General features: G+C 48.0%; 1 protein-coding gene across 1 annotated transcript in view; it reads right to left on the bottom strand.

Annotated features, from left to right (window-relative positions):
• Slc9a3 (solute carrier family 9 member A3) overlaps positions 1 to 5824 on the bottom strand; it is a 42417-nt gene extending 36593 nt beyond the window's left edge. Inside the window, exon 1 of the mRNA XM_036206698.1 lies at positions 5536 to 5824. Coding sequence (XP_036062591.1) covers positions 5536 to 5731 — 196 coding nt within the window. The 5' untranslated portion in view covers positions 5732 to 5824. The remainder of the gene's footprint in view (positions 1 to 5535) is intronic.
• Positions 5825 to 19138: the final 13314 nt, after the last annotated feature.

Genomic DNA, 19138 nt, shown 5'->3' with positions numbered 1-19138 from the left:
AGATAGGAGATCCTTCTTAGAGAAATGACACCCAGTGATAGATGTGGACAAGAGGAATAACCATCTAGAAGCAAAAGCCAATGTACACACGCTTAACAGACCTCACCTGTCCAGACGCTAGATTGACACTCAGATGTGACACCCATACTACTCTAAACTTATGGCCCCTTGCCTGCCATTCCTGAAAACATGTCATCAAGGATGCCATACACAGGAAATTGGGTGGAAGTTTGGGGAAGAATTTCACTGATGACTTAGGAATCTCTTCCTTGGACTCAGAACCAAAGGGGTGCTGGGAGCTTAAGGTAGGAAGCCAGGTTCATCAGCATGTCATTTACTTATCTATGCATAAACATATCCATGTACCCAACCAGTTGTTTATGCTCAATCTCACATGCATTCACTCCCAGACCTACAGAAGCCTTGCTAGGTACAGACAGATTAGTCACCAGAGACTCAATAAGAAGAAAACTGCACACTTGCTTGAGTCAATAGAGCTTGGAGTTAGGGAATACCTTCTTGAGGAATACCCTCCTCTAGAGCTGGAGTAGCCTACAGATTTCTAAGCTGGGAAGAGGTGGGGTAGTAGGAAGTCGGGCATGGAAAGATAAGGCTAGGAATGGGAGAGGTAGTCTGTACTCCAGCTGGAGCTGAAGAAAGACTTAACTGAAATTCAGCTTGCACCCAGCTCAGAGCCATGAAACACTGACTGGCAGCCTTCCCCTTATTCCCTCCTGTCCCTCAATGATGGCATTCCACTTCCAGGCTAAGAAGAGCTGTGTAATGTTCTCAGCTCACCAGTACTTGCCCATCTATATCCCTGGCTAGGGGCCTGAGGAGCAGAAGGAGAAGGGAGAGGAGAGGACAGGGGAAGAGGTTAGGGGCATGAGGGACAGCAGGGTAAGGGGCAGCTCAGGCAGGCAGCTGGGCCTTCTTAGCTCCTCATGGTAAGGAGGTACCCAGGAGAATGGATAGGAACTGCCAGCTGCCCACAGTGGTCATAGAAGCCACACTTACCTCAACTTTGAGATGTGGCACCCTAAAACATGTTGCCCTGAACCCTACCAGCCATGGCACAGTGATCCCAGGGACCTCTATAACCTACAACACAGAAGATAAAAAGCCTTTCTCGGGGTTGGGGATTTAGGTCAGTGGTAGAACGTTTGCCTAGCAAGCGCAAGGCCCTGGGTTGTTCGGTCCTCAGCTCTGAAAAAAACAAAAAACAAAAAACAAACAAACAAAAAGCCTTTTTCTAATGGAAGCTCCAAGTCCTGGGGCTTGGTGGAGAAAGGACAGCTGAGCTGATCCTAACCTTGGCAGACTCATTCCAAACACATTGAGGACCCCATGGAAGACTCAGGACATGCATATTCATGGGAACCCTAACTTTAAAGTACCCCAAGCTAAGACCCTTGTTCCCAAAGACACCTAAAGCAAAGTCTCAACAGATGACAGACCATAGGGATAGAGAAGAATCCCACAGCCATGACATGACATGAAGCCACCTGAATGGTTAGATTATCTGGGCCCAGAGGTGCATTGTAGCAGCCTGGCTTGTTAGAGTGAGCAGTTTGTTGAGGGCTAGAAGGGTGCTTGTGCCCCACAGTGAGGGTTTCCAGGACAAGAGTCCTAGAAGGCCTAATGGTTCTCTCTAGGTAGCAGCAGGAGGAGCAGTGTGGCATAGTCACCTATACACATAGGCAGGACTAGTCAGGGCACACCCCTGCAGTGCTACAGCACGTCCTTACATTTCCTCTTTCCTCAGGAAGCTTCAGCTTCAAACGCTGCATGTTATCACAGCTCAAGCAACTATCGAAGGACAGTTCCCAAAATAAGACTTTATACTGCCAGTGACTTCCAGCAGATTCCAGAGAATCCCCTAAGCCACATGAGTTCTGCTCTATGACTCTGCATAGGACTGCCCCTAGACTGTATCCCCCCACTGCCTCTGCCTCACTGACATAGCCCTCACACCATTCTGGTCTGGTCTGAGAGGCTCCCGATTCCTTACTAATGGGACTCAGCTGGGTTGGTCACTCCTGCTGCCTGGATCTCCTTCACTGAGCACCTCTGGAGGACCTAAGGGATGTCCTTTTTGCTCCCATACAATGACTTCCTCCCATACTTTTCTCAGTTTTCTTCATTAACCCGAAGTTCCCTCTCTGGCTTTAGACAGAGGCAGCACTGCTCCCAGCACAGTAGCAAGGACCCAAGAGCTGTGTGATGACAACCCTGCTGTAGCCTCTCCTCTCAGTGAGTCTGGGCAAACTCCTTACCTCTCTGAAGCCCAGAAGAAGCTCTGATTGCTCTCCCCACCACCTCTTTGGTCTTACATTCTGTCTTGCAACCAAAGCAGTGGTCTGAGAGGCCAGTCATGACTGAGACCCACCCACTACACAGCTCGGCAAGGACCAAAGTCCTCTAAAGCCTGCAGGTAAGTTGGTTGTCTTCCCCTAGCACTGTCTTGGCCTATTCTGTTTCTTTTCAGTCTCTCTTCAGCCTTTCCACAAGCTCCCACTAGCCTTTCCCTCCGGTCTCCTTTCAATCTCTCCACCAACTCCCCTAGCATCCCTTCAGACTCCTGCCCCTGCTTTTGCTACACTCCTTTTAGTCCCTAACTGCTCCACTTCTCTCTTTTCTCTCTTCCTGCAGGACAGCCTCCTACTATATGCTCCTGAAGCTGCCTAAACCCGCCCTAGGTAGAGTCTGACACCTAGTGCTGCCTGTGTCCTGACATGGACCCTTGTAGCATAGCATCTACCCAGCCTTGAATCCCAACACTGTGGCCATAGGTTAGGGACTCCCAAATGGGAGTGTGTGGACAGAGAAGGGAGCACCTCACCCACTGAGGATGGACTCTGGCCTTCCACCACAATCAGACCTTCCCAGTATACCACCCCTGTGCTGTAGTCAGGCACCTTGGCCTTGACATCCCTGCCCTTGGCCTTCCTCAGTCCCCTACTGCAATAATCACACTACCTGTGTTCTACGGTCCATATCTTACCCCCCAGCTGGGTCAAGACCAGCTGGAAGAATTATGACCTCCTAACCACAAGGTTGGGCTGGGAGTTACAAACAATCAGAAGAAAACATAAATCCCATCAGTATAAGACCTTCCCATTCTCTCCAGGAAGGTAGTTCCTGTACAACTTGAAGATGAAGTAGTGTGGACAGTCCTGAACATTTTTAAAGTACATAGTATTTGACCAGTGACAGCCATGTCCTTGTCTGGGAGCTGTGGGGGAGTTAGCTATACTACCCAAATTCATACATGTATCAGCTATGGGCCTATGTTAGGGACAGAGCTGTGTGTGTGTGGGTCTGTGATGGGGCATCTGAGGCTGGTTATACAGAGAGGGAATCTGGGAGGCTTCTGAAGAACAGGTCAAAGTCAGCAGGGATCTGAATAAATCCAGAGTTCACAGCTGAGGGAAGAGTTGTAAGGCAAGAGCTAGGTATGGAAGTCCCTGCTACCAAGAAGTTGGTTCTTAAAGCCAGGCAGGGTAGAGCTGAACCTGCAGACTGTTTCTCTCAGCTTCTCCCCCTTCTTGCTTCTGTAGTGGACCTCCAGGGTGGACGATGGGTAGCCTGGTGGGGTCTGATTAGAGTAAATCTGCCCCAAGAACTAGTACTGGTGAAGATTTGATGCAACTGCCTATTGTTGGGATTGAAAGAGATGGAACTTGGGGACAGAGGCTTTGGACCTTAGAGGAGAGGGTCTTGTGGACTGGTGGAGTCTGAAAGGTGAGGAGATGTCTGCTCCCTGGAATGCAGCTATATTTGAGGAACCTCTTTGGTAAAAGACCCAGTGCCAGGTTCTTAACTGAATATGCTGGTGACTTGCAGTATAGTGCAGGGGTTGGCCAGCAAGGGCCAACACCTGCAGGTTTAAGCAGGGAAGGATGTTGGAAGACAAAGCAGGGGCTGGTGGGGGTGCTTGGAAGGATCAGCAAGAGCCACACTCAGCCACCAGGAGGCCTTGGGGACCTGGGAAGGATCATCTCCGTATGTTCTATAAGTCAGGAGTGGGGTAAAATTGAATGGCAGGGAACACCTGGGCCCACTAGACTACTTAAAATAGAGATATCCTTCTGCAGAGCTGCCTGTCCACTGGTGATCCTCTTGACTAACACTGGTGGCCAGTTTTTCTGGGGGCAAGTTCAAGTCCCCTAGAGACCCTCAGAGCTATAGCCCTTAGGGATCAAGCTACCCCTTAGTTAGTCAGTGTGCTGATCCAATACAAAGCATGGCAGATAAACCTGGCTGCTGCTGACTGAGACACTAAGCTTCAAATCTGTACTCCAGGGGTACAGAGAGTAAGTAATTCCTAGATAACACAGAAGGCACACACCAACTCAACATATTGGGGTGCTGCAGCCCATGGAGAAGCAAGTGAGCTTGATGAAAGGGCCTCCTTGGAACCTCTCTGGACCTTCCTGAACACTCAGTATAAAGAAGTCAGTACTGTCTAGTCACAGCAACAGACAGCGCAGACCTTACTGAAAAACTCAATCAGACAGCATTTGTAAGGAGAAGTACCAGACCCACAGGCTAAACAGATGAGGGAAGGAGGCATCAAAGAGGACAAGGAGGAGGAGGAGGAAAGAAGAAGAAGGAGGAGGAGGAGGAGGAGGAAGAGGAGGAAAGAAGAAGGAGGAGGAGGAGGAAAGAAGAAGGAGGAGGAAAGAAGAAGAAGAGGAGGAGGAGGAGGAGGAGGAGGAGGAGGAGGAAGAGGAGGAGGAGGAGGAGGAGAAGCAGCCTTCATTAACTAGGCGCTCTGAGTCTGAGCTCTCTAAATATTCTCTCCATAGCTCACCCCTCCCTCGGCCCTGCTAAAGAGGCACGCTCCATCCCAGGTCACTGGAGGCCTCTTCTATTCCAGATCCCCAATGGAAACTGGCAGGCTAGGGATCTCTACATCTATTCTTGCTCTCCTCACAAAGGGGTCTAGTGAACTCCACAGGGACCATATCCTCACCACCTCCAGAAAGATAATGAAGATTTGATCTTCTTAAAATTTTTAAGAGGTCTGACCTTCCTCTCACCTTTCCAGGAACTCCTTCAGTCCCACTTCCCAGATTCACTGAGCCAGTTGAAAGAGGAGAACCATCCTCCTCTTCAGACTGAGGGTCATGAGTTTCCCTGGATTTAATCAAAGGCTAGTTATTTAGTTATTTTTACTACTCTGGACTGAGACTTCATGCCAGTGCCGCTTACAACTAAGTTCTCTCAGTGCAATACCAAGCCCCAAGGTACCCAATAGGGCAGCATCTAGAGAAGGATTGGGGCAGAACAGGGCCATGAGCCTGCGAGCCTGCGACTGTGGGGTCAACGCTTACCCTGTAGAACCGGAGTGTGATTCCTCCAGTTAGCTGGTGTGCTTCTCCAACCAACACCAGCACCAGCTCTCTCTGGATGTGCCCCTTCCCCAGAAAGGGATAAATTCGAGGGCAAAGGCAGGTGGTACAGACTCTAAGGGCATGTCTAAGACTCAGTCATGAGATACCATGATCCATAAAACCCCGGGCCACTTACCGATTTTTGCCAAGCTTGCCACGAGAATCCAAAGCGCAATGATGTATGGATCCTGGACGTGGTGCCATTTGAAGGTAATCACCTGGAAGGTCCCATCTGTGCTCGGTTCTTCCTCAATAGCCCTCGCCCCTGGCAGGCTGGTCAGTGCCAGCACCAGCAGCGGCTTCCAGCCTGGTCCCAGAGCCCAGTGCCACATCGCGGCTGCTCAGCTCTGGGAGCCAACACGCATACCCTAGTGAGTTCCTGCTGCGTTCCCTGTCGCAGCCCTCTGCGCGATCCCGGAGCTGGCAACAGTCGGGTCCCCCGGCCCGGCTGGGTGGCCTTTAATCCCGCTGCCCCCTCCCGCGGCAGGGCGGGGCTTTCCCGCCCCCGCTGCGCACACGTGAACGCAAACAGTGCAGCGTTAGAGGCACTCCCGCCAGCCCTGCTCACACCCACCGAGTTGGTTGAGCCCCTGCCTGGAAGTCTGGGCTCTCCGGGTGCTGCGGACTCCTGAGCTAGCAACCAGGACCTGTGGATTTCGATGTCCTCCAGGTCGCTCGTCCCCAAGGTCGAGCGGCACCCAGCCCACTCACAGCTGCTTTTCTCCCGGCAGGGCTCAGCGCGAGGCCAGTCAGATCCCTGCCCACTCTGCCTGATGAATGGGACCTGCTTCTCCTACATTGGCTCCCTCAACAGCCCGATGGTTTTGCTAGTTTCGCTGTTCGCTGCATCCTGTTATATACACACAGCAAGGCCCCTTTTCATCGAAAACCTGAAGTCTGTGGATATCACACCTTGTCATCTAAGTAAACTTGAGGCAGTATAGAAAGATAGAGAAAATGAAGTGGACATGGGACAGGAAAGGGGCTTCTCATTCCAGAGTATCCTCAAGCCTCTGGTGACGTGAAAGTCAAGAATTCCATCACAATTAAAAATTGCTGTGAACTTTGCATAAACACAGACAATATTCCTTTTATAGGGATTTTTTAAAATGTTAAAATGGCAGTGAACCATGTTTAATGCCTAAGCATAGATGACTTTACTCCCTTTCCCAGATACAAGCCTGCAGTTTTCTGGAAATCTCACAAATAAGATTGTAGACTTTGTTTATGGAAAAAAAGAGAAAAGAAAAAAATGGTCATAGTCAGTGTGCTGCTGCATGGCTGTGATATCAGCATTGGGGGGTGAAGGAGGAGCCCAAAGCAAGCCTTGGCTGTGTAACAAATTTAAGGCCAGTTTGGGATACATGAGACCCTGACTCGAAGAAACACAACAAGTCTTAACCCCCTTGCACAATCGTAATCACCTGTAACCCTACTCAGTACACCTTAGATCCCACCTATAATCTCATTTAGGAAAAAAAATTCTTAGCAACCCTTAAAATATAACTTCAGAAGTCACCACTAAAATTATATGCGTGGCTACTATAAAAACACTCTAAGAGTGACTCCTCCTGAGAACCCCATACCCATACATACACTTATACTGTCCTTTATACATATATTGTCCTTTTCCCTGAATTCCCTTTTCTGTTAACCCCTATGCCTAAATCTGTTACAATCTTTTCATAAACTCCAGCTTTGCTTCACACAGACTTTCTCTAAAATTCTTTCTGTCACAATCAAGAAGCCCAACTTCACCTGAGTGGAGTTCTCAGGCTACAGATGCTGTGCACACTCTGTAACACAATGCAGTGCTTATCAGCACCTAAGTCCTGTATATTGTAGCCTGGGAGTCTGCCCTCCATGACAGCAGTTCTAACCTGTGGCCTGTGACCACAGAACACACTCCCGTTGTCCCCTCTGTTCTTTCTGTCCATGGGTGTTAGAATCCCTCCTTAGTCAGTGTTGCAATCTAGGTTTCACTTGTGCATCTTAGCTCCCTGTGAGAGCTGACTTTCCAAATCCCTTCTCCCCTCCCAAGCCTACCCTTCAACCATAAACCCTGGCAGCTCCTTTTCCAACCGCACTCAATCCTTGGAAACCCTTGGCTAGACACCCTTCAGGACCTTCAGACATATTCTAGGTCTTCATATTGGGGTACCCAACCCAGAGGACAGGTCCAGTTCTCCCTAGATTCATTCCACCCTCAGACTTGACCCTTGCTGATGCCCCCCTACTTGCCCAGGTAGGCAACACCCTTCTCGAGGCTCCAGACATCCCTCCTCATGCTCACTACCCGGACTCCCTGAGGTCTTGCTCTAGTATCTAGTGTTTTGATACTGGGCTCCTGACTCCTTGCCAGCTCTGCTCCTCAGTTTAGCTCAGCCATCAGCTGCTGGACTGTGTCCATGGACTGTCCTCTCTGTAGAACATCTACTTCATAAGTGAAGGCTGTAGCAGTGGCATGGCTGATCCCCAGAACTTGGAATAGTGTCTGGTCTACAGTAGCGTGTATGAAATAGTGAGTGAGTGAATAGGAGACTGACTAGACAGTGATTGGTAGTTGAACCCAGGACAGTCAGGGCTACATTTTAGCATCTAAAGCACACAGATCAGGGCTTCTAAGAAGTACTGGGCTGAGTGGCTATTGTTTTTGTCTCCCTGTTTTATGCTGATGGGTGTTGGCTTGCATGGAACGATGGCAGGGTTAAGTGGTAGGTGATGAGTGTTGGGGCAGAGGATGGGTGGCTGGACTGAGCCAATCACAGGGCCTGCTATAGAATGGGGAATCACAACTCCATAATTGGCCACCAGGTTTGCTTACTTGGGTATCTTGTATGGTGAGTTTCTGGAATTTCTCCTGTGGTCAAACCGAACCTGCTGTTCCCAGTCACATTCTCAGCCTCCTATCCCAAAGGAAAGCTAGAAGAATGAGAACAGTCTTATTCCCAGTTTAGATGCTCCTGGATAAAGCCTAAAGTGGAGCATACTTTCTGGGTGCTCTCCTTGTATTACACAGGAAAGTCAGATCCCATGACAGTAGTGTGTCCATAATGTCAAATGGCCCTCCAAGGATTTTATCTATTCCTGCCTAACCTGAGAGTCTGCAGCCAAGAGCCCACACAATTCTAACAGAAGCTGAACAGCATTCCATAGCATTACAATACACATATGGGAACTCAAAATGAACATTGGTTCCATCCCTGACTATTAGCATGAGGTACCACTTACACTATAAGCCATCTAAGAGAAGGGAAAGTTTGTCTAATGGAGGCAGAGAAAGCAAGGAGCCCCTGCAATGTCACAAATAAGAGCAAGGCACCCTCATAACTCACTATCTATTGCTCAGGTGAGAGCTTGGCTATGTGGCAGGGCTTGTGGGCACTTGGGAACGAGTGTACATATGCTTCAGGCTTGCTAGAAGGCTCTAGCACACTCTGGTGACTGAGAAAGAGTAATGGACAACAGCCATGGCAAAAACATGATAGGTATGTGATGTTGCATCTCATCAGTGGACTGGGGCCAAGGTGCAGGAAGCTCTCATGGCCTGCTTTTCTTCTGCAAGGCTGTGGTTTTAGAAAGCCTAAGCCATCCCACAGGCACCCACATTTGGTAAACCGTATGAACAGTGACACCTGTGGTGATTTGATAGCTGCTCTCTACCTCCTCCTGAGTTCAGGCTGGCATGTATAGACCTTCTGGAGCTCTTGGGCATTTTCTTGTACACACCTGGAGTGCCCATAGTTAAACTGGAGCTCAAAGATATTGAGAAGCAGTCCAAAAAAACTAATAAACCCACAAGCACCTGAGCTTCAAAATTAAGGAAATAAAAGTGCACAACATCTTGTTTGACATATTAACTTCTGATTATGAAGTTCATTTGCATGGTTTGTGAAAACTTGTGTATGAAGTGGCTAATGGTTGCAAATATACTTGTTTGTTGACAATACATGAAAGACAAAATGTTAATTTTCAGCATAAATTCAAGAGGTTTGAGAACCTTTTACACATTGCCTACAGATTACCACCTTGGGTGTAGAAGAAGCTTGGAGGAAGAAGGGTTCATTATAGAACTGCCCTTGCCTCCCATCTTGCACTGTGTATTGAAGGTGCCCGCTGGGCGCCAGGCACTTAGAAGAGGTCCACCTGGGAGCTCTTTCAGGAACCAAAACCCAAATCGCCACTCAAGACAGAGTTATTGTTACTTTTATTTATTTATTTTTTGGTTGCTAACATACAGTTGCAAATTGCATTTCTCAAAAACAATTGAACATCATGTTTTTGGGTCTGCCTATTGGTGCCTTTGACATTCCCTGCTCAAGCCTGGGCCTTTGCCCAGTCTGGAACTTGAAGGAGAGTCACTCTGAACACTTGACCTGTATTCTTCCCCAGCCTGTGTCAGATAGGCCTGGGATAGTCAGGTTGCTGTCACAGAGGTGTGTGCTGTGGCTCTGGATCCTTGGAAACCTTGGAGCTGATCAGGCTAGGCACATCAGAGGCTAACCCACTAGGCTAGGCCACTACAGGGTAACAGGGTGTTGGTTGTGTTGCCAATCCCAGATGGCTCTCAGTGGGTGGGAGCTGAGACTAGAGGCTGCTCTGTCTCTACTGCACTGCATTCTGAAGTAAGGGTTAGAGCCAGTAGGCTGCCAGGTCTCAGGACCAGGACTTGCACAGCTCCTAGCCATGTGCTGCTCTTCCTGTCACCAATAATCTAATTGCACCTGTCACCCACCTTCTCCCACTCCGTGAGGCTTCATGTTTCCTGAGAAGTTTCCTAGTTCTTGATCATCTCCATGGGGTTTTCAGCTCTCTTCCTTGCTAGATCTGATTCCCACATTTAGTGCTCTAGTACAAGGGCCATCATGATGTAACCCCTCTTTTTTATGGCCCCTGGGCCGGGTCCCCACCTGTATGGTCCCCTATTGGGAGAGAGCCCCACAGATCATGCATAAGCTCTGTAGTGAAGCCAAGACTCTGACAGCCTTATAGAAAAAGATCACATGGGCCTGGGACCCGTATTTCCCAACCTGAACTCAAGTGGCAGGGTGCCCAACTGTCCTCAGGCTAACCACTATGGGAAGAACAAGGCCTAAAACATTCTGTAGACTGAACTGTGACACAAAGTCACCAAACTGCACTCAGCAAATGAAAAACTCAACAAGCTGTGGCCAAGCTGGGCAGGCAGGCAGGACAGCTTGCAAACTGGAAAAAAAATAATTCCTCTAACCTGACAGCTGGAAGATGAACTAGTGTCTCCAAGCAGCAGAGGAAGTGAGAAAACAGTGGATATTGTGGGTACCTCCAGCACTCTATGCATCTGCGTGTCTCAGTTGACCCTCCTGTTCTGAAAACTGCACTTGAAGAATAAGGAAGGGAATATACCAAATTCCAAAGAACTCACAGGCAAAACACCATCATGCAGGCACAAATTTCACCATATGGGGACCCAAGACACTATAGTGTGGTCATAAGTTATATGGCCTGATGACTTCACCTTAGACTTAGTTGGTATGGTCACACTGTGATGTTTGCAGAAAGCCAAATTTCTACCTTCAGCCATGTGGGTTGGCTCTCCTCCCTGCAAAGCTGTGTTCTAGGTCTTGTTCACACAAAGCTTGGTGTAATTGATGTCCCCCAAGTCACACACTTGGGTGATCATCTAGACATTTTCCTCTGACTCCCTTCTATGTTCCAAGGACCCTCAGGATCTTTGGAGTGTGTACAACCAGATTCAGGCTAAGCTTGCATGCTGGGCTTGTGCATCTGCCTCATTACAGAAACTATGATCTTGATTTTTTTTCTAATGTTTCCTCAGTAGAAGGGCGTGGATGTCATGAATCACACTGAAGACAAGAGAGCTCTTTTAACTGTGGGGTTGGCTGACACACCAGAACCATCTTGTGGTCTTCAAGGCCCCCACAAACACCCATAATCAAGTGTATCTGGTAGGAGCAGACTGAAAACAAGCAGCACTGGTGTCTCAGGGGAGGGGTATCACAAAAATGTCCCACCTCTCTGCATTTCCTATTCCACTCTGTAAAATGAGGATTCCTTGATGACAAAGTCTTCATGGGGTTTACTATTGGACACCAGCCTGTGTGTGGTGTTGCATGCTTAGCCTACTATCTCATTTGCTCTCAGACAGCCTACCAGCTTTGGAGGCCCAGCACTTGGTCACTATTATAAGCCAAGCCTCTCTGCTCTGGATGGGTTCCATTAATGGAGCACCCATTCAACCAATCTTAATGTAATTATTTTGTGCAATTCTAACCCTCCTGGAGAAAACCTGAGACTTTGGTTACTCTTTGGACTTCCATTTTGAATCAGAAAGGGAGGGCAGTCCCCAGGTACTTCTGAACAGTAGCCTAATGTAAGAGTAGAGTGCTCTGGACCTGGCTGATCTCAGATCCCACCTGTCTTGGACAAGATCTGATTTTATTCACCAGCTCTAGTTGCTCCATGTGTCTGTGTTTCAAATGCATGAGCAGCAACAAGTAAACCAAGAGACCTTCTCTACATTTGTATTGTACCCCTTGAAGATGCCTGACAACATAGTCATGACCCATAGCAGGCAGTGTCAACCCTCCTGTACTTCAGACCTCCTGGAGCGGGAATGACATGCAGCTCCCCTATCAGCCAAGGAGAAAGCTCCAGAGACGGGAATAATCCAGGGTGCTGGAAAATGGCCAAGTCTCCTTGGGCCTGAAAAGTGCAGCTGTCCCAGTTGTCAAGGGCCCCTGCCTTGTCTAGAAATCAATGGTCTTAAGCCTTGAAAAGCTGGATGACAATAGGCACAAGAGAGGAAGGCTGCTGGACTTTGTCTATGTCTGATACAGTGTGTGCTGAAGGATTTAGGGTGGTACTGCCTTAGGAGCACTGTGCACATGAAGAGAGCCCATCCTCTGGGCCCAGCAAGGACCCCTGGATGTTGGGATGAGCTTTATTCATGACAAGCAGACACAGTTTTGTTTGCAGAATTATTCCTGATATTCTTTCTTAAGAATGCAGGGGGATTCCCCTGATGAATGATACTTTTGTTCGTAGGAACAAGTCCAGAGATCCCAGCAGCATGCTATAAAAATGGTCATGCATTTGTCACCAGTGGCATTCTTAAGTACAGCAGGGGCTAAAGTCTGTCAGCAGGCTTCCACATCACAGCATGTTGCAAACCCACAGGGAACCAGGAGTCAAAATTAGCCCCCAGTTAGATAACTGCCCCCGGTACCAGGGAGACTTGTTGGGGTAATAAAGTTATCCTCTAGAAGGTAAGAAGTGGCCACCCCCAGAAGCAGGGTGGACCCCACTTTTCCATCAGAAGCTTAGGCAGGGGCTGACTGCAGTGGGTATGACAAGCTGCAGCCGCTGTCATGCCATGTTCACCTCCTCTGTTCTGCTTTCAACATAGCCAATCTGGATTGGTAGGAACCACAACAGGTAAATGAGCCAACTGGTTGCCCACCAAGCTCAGAGCAATCAGAGTAGGAAGAAATTTGTCCATGCACCTGGCTTGGAGGGCCTCTTTGAATACTGGAAAAGAGATTAGGGACTTTTACTAACAGTCTCTGAGCCAGATCTGTACTCCAAAGGCAGAGGACATCAGACAAAGGGCCTCAGGGAAAACCCCAGGCCTTATGTTCCCAGCCATTACTGTCAAAGACTCTGTCCACATGGTAGAGAAAAGGCATCACCTAAACCGAAGGTAGTGCTGGACCCCGAAAGCAGGGCAGCATCAACAGACGGTGGAAATTTTTCAGAGAGCAGTATTTGCAGTTGTGGAAGGATGGGGAATTCCTAGGCAGAGGCCAGAATACAACTCATTTGCACACATTAGCCTTTCAGATTGGAATGTCACTCATGCCAGACCCTGGTGGCACAGAATAGTTTCTGGGGAAGGACTCTGTGTCCCAGCACACAAGGGCCCCTTGGCTTCTTCCAACCCCACAGACTCTTCCCTTAAATCTGTCGTCACATTCAAGGACTGTAGACGTGGGACTCCACATATTAGCCCAACTCAAACAGGGAAAGAAGATGAATGCCAGCTGAGCCAATCATTCAGGGGCCAGCAAGTGGGCTGCTCGTCAGCCTTCCCTGTGAGCTGGGCCTGGGAACCCTGTGGGATATACACAACTCAGGCTGGAGCTGGTCCTTCCCGAGACCCTGATTCACCCCAGCCCCCTGTTCTTTCTCCACTAGGAGGGAACCTATTCCATCATGAGTGCAACTCTGCAGCCCCACCCAGACCCACCTGAGACCTTGCAGGAGGAACTCAGCCATACTCTCACCCCAGGTGGGTACAGGTTGTCCTGGACCAGCCCTGGCTGGGCTTAGGTCAATTGGGTTATAAAGGAGACATGGTCGTGCTAGGCATAAACCCTGACTTCTTCCTAGAACCAGGAGTTGTGGGTTTATGGAGTGTAATCCCAAGAGCAGATTAGGCTGCCAGCACCATCTGAGTCACTGTTTTGTGGCCCTGGAGAGGGTGTGGGAGCCTCTCCCCACCTGGGCAGCCCACCTAAGCAAGGGGAACTTGGAGGGAAGAGGAAGAGACCTCTTTCAAGATCTGCTGTACAAGACATCATTCAGAAATGTCTCCCCCAGCAGCTTTAGCTGAGGAGAGGAGGGCACCAGTAACCAGATTTTGAAGTCTTGCTGCCAGAAACACCAGCTGTGAGTTTATATTTCAGGAATAATATTTTCAAAGATCAATCTCATGCTTCCACTATTTCAGCTTGTGAAAACAAGGGTGTTTTCCTTGGACATGGGTGTGGGGTATGTTCCCCTCCCTGACTGAAGTGGCCTCTTGGCAGCTTTAGATGCAAGATGACACATCACTCATACCCTAGCCATACTGCCCTAATGTCAGAGTGTCTGAACACACATTGCATGGATTCTGGTTTCCACTCTAGTTTAGCAGTACCTCCCTGATAAAAATATCTCAGTGTCTCTCTTCAGCATCTGTCCTTATGGGCACAGCCAGGGTGCTCTGACTGCACAAGATATAAGGGACTACTGGGAAGGAATGTGCCCTCCTTGAACTGAACACCCACTAGTGCTCCCTGTCTCCCACAGCACTGGCTGCTGTGGGCCCCTGTAGTAGGCCACGTGGATGGCCCTTTGTGCTTGTCTGCACATGAATGCACTCATTGTTCTGTCTATGAGTTTCCCTATTTAGAGACTGGTATTATATACACAGAAAAACAACAACAGCCTCTAGCTGGCACCCCCTTATGTACCCTCACCTGGATTTCATTTGATACCCCTGGGAAACATGAAGGCAGGCTAGCCTGGCATTCACATTGTATTCCTAATCCCATTTTAAAGCCAGGAAGCTGAAGGCTTTGGTGGCTTGCCTAGGGCCACTGGATTACAGAACCAGTGTTCTGCACCCATCCAGCCCTAATGCCCACCCTCTGCTGCTTATGCCTTGGACATTTTCACTAAGAGACAGGGATTCTGCCCATACCAAGGGCCTGTGGAATCTACACCACATCTGCTGTATATGAGTAAAAGTTTGTAGCTACCTACTCTAGGAAAAAATCCTAGAGTCAAGAATCCAGGCTCAGTGAAGGCAAATGTAGGTAAATGGCACCCTGAGTATAAGTCCTATAAGGGTGTTCTACAGGCACAGAAGGCTGTTTGTAATGAACCTAAACAAACCACCTTCCAGGCGAAAGACTAATATGGAGCTTGGTCAGTATATCACACTCACCCTGCTGAGCTGTAGGGTAGCTGGTAGACAAGGGTGGCAAGGTATTAAAGAAGTTGATGACTAGGACAACAAATTGTTTTATTTATTCCAATAGACAGCAATGTTCTATTAGTCATTGGTTGGTCACAGACTGTGGTGATTTGAATAAGAAGGGCTCCCATAGGCTCGTATATTTGGATGCTTAGTCACCAGGGAGTGGTAATATCCGAAAGGATTAGAAGGATTAGTCGATATGGATGTGGCTTTGTTTGAGGAAGTGTATCATGGAGTGAGGGTTGACTTTGAGGTTTCAAAAGCTCATGATGCCAAGCCCAGAGTCAGTCTCTCTCTCTCTCTCTCTCTCTCTCTCTCTCTCTCTCTCTCTCTCTCTCTCTCTCTCCCTCTCCCTCTCCCTCTCCCTCTCCCTCTCCCTCTCCCTCTCCCTCTCCCTCTCCCTCTCTCTCTCCTCTCCCTCTCTCTCTCTCTCTCTCTCTCTCTCTCTCTCTCTCTCTCTCTCTCTCTCTCTCTCTGCCTGTGGATCAATATGCAGCTTTCAACTACTGCTCCAGCACTATGCATGCTACCATGCTCCCTGCCATGATGATAATGGACTAAACCTCTAAAACTGTAAGCAAGCCCCCAATTAAATGCTTTCTCTTCTAATAATTGCCTTGGTCATGATGTCTCTTCATATACTTAGAACAGTGACTGAGATAAAAGTTGGTACCAGGGAGTGGGATATTGCTGTGATAGGCCTGCCTGTGCTTTCATTTGGAGGAATATGGAATACTTTTGGGACTTTGGACTAGAAAAGTGGTTTAATGCTTTATGCTGGGTTTAATGGGCCATTCTAGTAGGAAGTTGGAAAACAGTAGTGCTAAGAATGATGTAAATTATAATGGCCCAGCTCCAGAGGTTTCAGAAGGAAAGAATATTAGTAAGCAGTCTAGAAACCATTCTTGTGATATTTGGGTAAAGAATGTGATTACTTTTACCCTTCATAAAAATCTTCCTAAGAATAGATTGAAGAGTTTTGAATTAATGGCATTGGCAGAGAAGAATTCAAGAGAGTCTAGCATTGACACTGTCCTGTGGTTGTCAGTAATCACTCTTATGCAGATCTATAATGAAAAGAAATAAGTTGGATAAAGAGAAATACAAAAATCTACAGTTCGAGGAGAAAAGGAACACCAGGAAAGGTGATCTTGGAGTCAAATCATGTGCTCAAGGAAAAAAAAATTAAAGAAAAGCCTGATACTAAATGGGATCAAGGAAATGGTGACCTCAGGGCAAGACCCCCACCCAGCTAAGCTTCCAATTTGTGAAAAGGAATTAAGTAAAGGCTTAATCTGTGAAGGAAACCATCAACAACAGAAAGCTGATGCAAATGCAATTGAGCAAAAGAGCAAAGCTCCAGCCCCACGCAGAATTTGGCAGCTTCAGCTACATGGTTTTGACCTTGTCAAAAATGTAAGACAGGGATTGCAGATTCTCCTTCCATGGCTAAGGAAAACTGTTGAGGTCAGAGTATGACAGGGGTGTCCCTGCATGGAGGCCCAGAAAGGCCATTGCATGAAGCTGCAAAGATAAAGTCTAGATTGTGTTAGAAATCCCAAAATGTTGAAGATGCTAGAGTCATGGGATACCTGACAAGAAAATCTGCAGACCTGGTGTAAAACCAGCCTAAGAGAGAGAATATCTTGCAGTCAACAAAGCTGAAAGGAGCTGGAGATCTGAAGAGCACTTTGACATCAGACGTGGAGATGCAGAGTTTGGAGTTTGCTCTGCTGGTTTTTGGTTTTGCTTTGGTCCAGTATTTCCTTACTATGCTTCCTTTCCTCCTTTTTGGAATGCATAATCTGTGCAATTGTATGTTGGAAGTATGTGATTTTTTTTATTTTGATTTTACAGGGGGTTACAATTAAGAGATTGCCATGAATCTCAAAAGAGACTTTGAACTTTGGACTTTTAAACAATGTTGAGACTGTGGTAGACTGTGGGGACTTTTGAAGTTGAACTGAATGCATTCTTTTTCATTATGATATGGCCACAGGCCAATGGGGGCCAGGAGTGGAATGTGGAGGTTTGAATAAGAATGGCTCTCATGGGCTCATATATTTGAATACTTAGTCACCAGGGAGTGACACTATTTGAAAGGATTAGAAGGATTAGGAGGTGTGGATTTGTTGGAGGAAGTATGTCACTGGTGGTATCTTTGAGGTTTCAAAAGCCCATGCCAAGACCAGAGTCTCTCTCTCTCTGCCTATGGATCAGGATGTAGCTCTCAGCTACTGCTCCAGCATGTGCATGCATGCTGTCATGCTTCCTACTATAATAATAATGGGCTAAACCTCTGAAACTGTAAGCAAGGCCCCAATTAAGTGCTTTCTCTCCTAGTAGTTGCTTGCTTTGGTCATGGTGTCTCTTCACAGAAATAAAACAATGACTAAGACACAGACCATGGTCATTGTCCCCAGCTTCAGCACAGATTCTCAACTCAAAGCTACCTAGTCCCCTGCCACCAGTGGTTCATACTCCTCAAACCAGTAGTCAGCATGCCCAAGACATTACGTGGGGTGCCTGTTGGGTGTTGGGGTAGGGGTCCAGGAGTCTTGATTGTCTCTGAGTAGCATATGGACATACATGGAGAGCAGAAGGATCATCAGTGTACCACACCACCTTTGTGATGTTGTTGTCTGGGTGCAGGTTTGACTTGTCAGGCATGCATGGGCAAGACAGCTTCTTCTGACTTCTTCAGGCTCTGGCTAGCCAAGTGACTAATATTTGCTGAAGAACAACGTTGTTTCTCTGTTAAAAGCCACAAGTTCTCCAAGCTGCAATCCCTGTTTCAAGGCTGTTTCCGGTCTCTTGTCTCCACCTCCTCTCTATGGGGTTGGAGGATCACCAGGGAACCAGGGCTTTTTCTAATTTGGTCTGATCTGGTCTGATCTGGCCTGCCAGGGTACAAAAACTTTTTAGAGATGTAATGGGATAGGACAGGGCATGGAGCCACAATCCTCAACCGCATCTGCATGGCGACTGTCCTTCTCAGGACTTTCTGTCTGAAACAGAATAAGTTAAAGCACATGTGTGCTGGTGTATGTATGATCTAGGATGCAGGAATTTTGCTTCAACCTCTTCAGCTTAAGGACCTCAGGTAGGAGCTGACTCTATGGTACCAGGCTCATGAGTCTGTTCTTTTATTTGTTGTTGCCTGAACAAAATTCCCACTTTTCCCTCCTATATCAGCTCATAGAAAGTTCAGAGGGTGATACCAGGGCCTCTGCTTCCTTCCCGAGGAAGGTGGTCACAACTCCTACCCCCTGGACCAAAGACTACTTAGTTTTGCACAAAGTGACTTCACTGATGGACTGATCATGGCAGAAGGGCAGAGTTGAAAACAGTTCCCATCAGCTCCCTTTCCTCACACTAATTCTTCTGTGCCCTGGGAAGGGACAGAGCACCCGCCCCCAGAGCCTCTACTTCTCCATTGGCAGCTAGGCCTCTCCACAGTCCATACATCTACCATAGCACTCTATCATCTCCCACACTCTCAGGACTGCCTGGGAGGGACCCAGTTTACGGCAGACTATATTCCTTCCATAACCTGCCTACAGGAAGGGAGCTACTGACTCAGGAACTGAATAGCTGTGATGAGAAAAAGAGGCTTCTCTAGGCAGGAAGATCCTGACTCAGCCTGGGCTCCTGTGGTGGGTGGCTGCGTATATAAATGAGTACTTCACTATGGTCTGAGACCAGGTGGACAATGGTATGAGATAAGGTCAGTAATACAACTCCCAGAAGAGTTTCCAATAAAGCCAGGTCCAAAGAATCCCAAAGTGCCCCCCCCCCAGTGTGATGGGTGCAGACAGGAGAGGGGCAAGGCCTAGGTAACTCCACACCTTTCTCTGGTTTGTTGTCAGGGGTCATTGGCTCCCTTTCCTCATGACCTTGGCATCTCACAATAAGAGAAGGTTCTTATCTGCTTTCCTTCTCCTCATTAAATCTTTATCGAACAATAGCCCTAGCACTGATGAAATACTGAAGG

Source organism: Onychomys torridus, chromosome 15, assembly GCF_903995425.1.
Source record: "Onychomys torridus chromosome 15, mOncTor1.1, whole genome shotgun sequence".
Lineage (NCBI taxonomy): Eukaryota > Metazoa > Chordata > Mammalia > Rodentia > Cricetidae > Onychomys > Onychomys torridus.
This window is presented reverse-complemented; position numbering and strand designations above follow the sequence as displayed.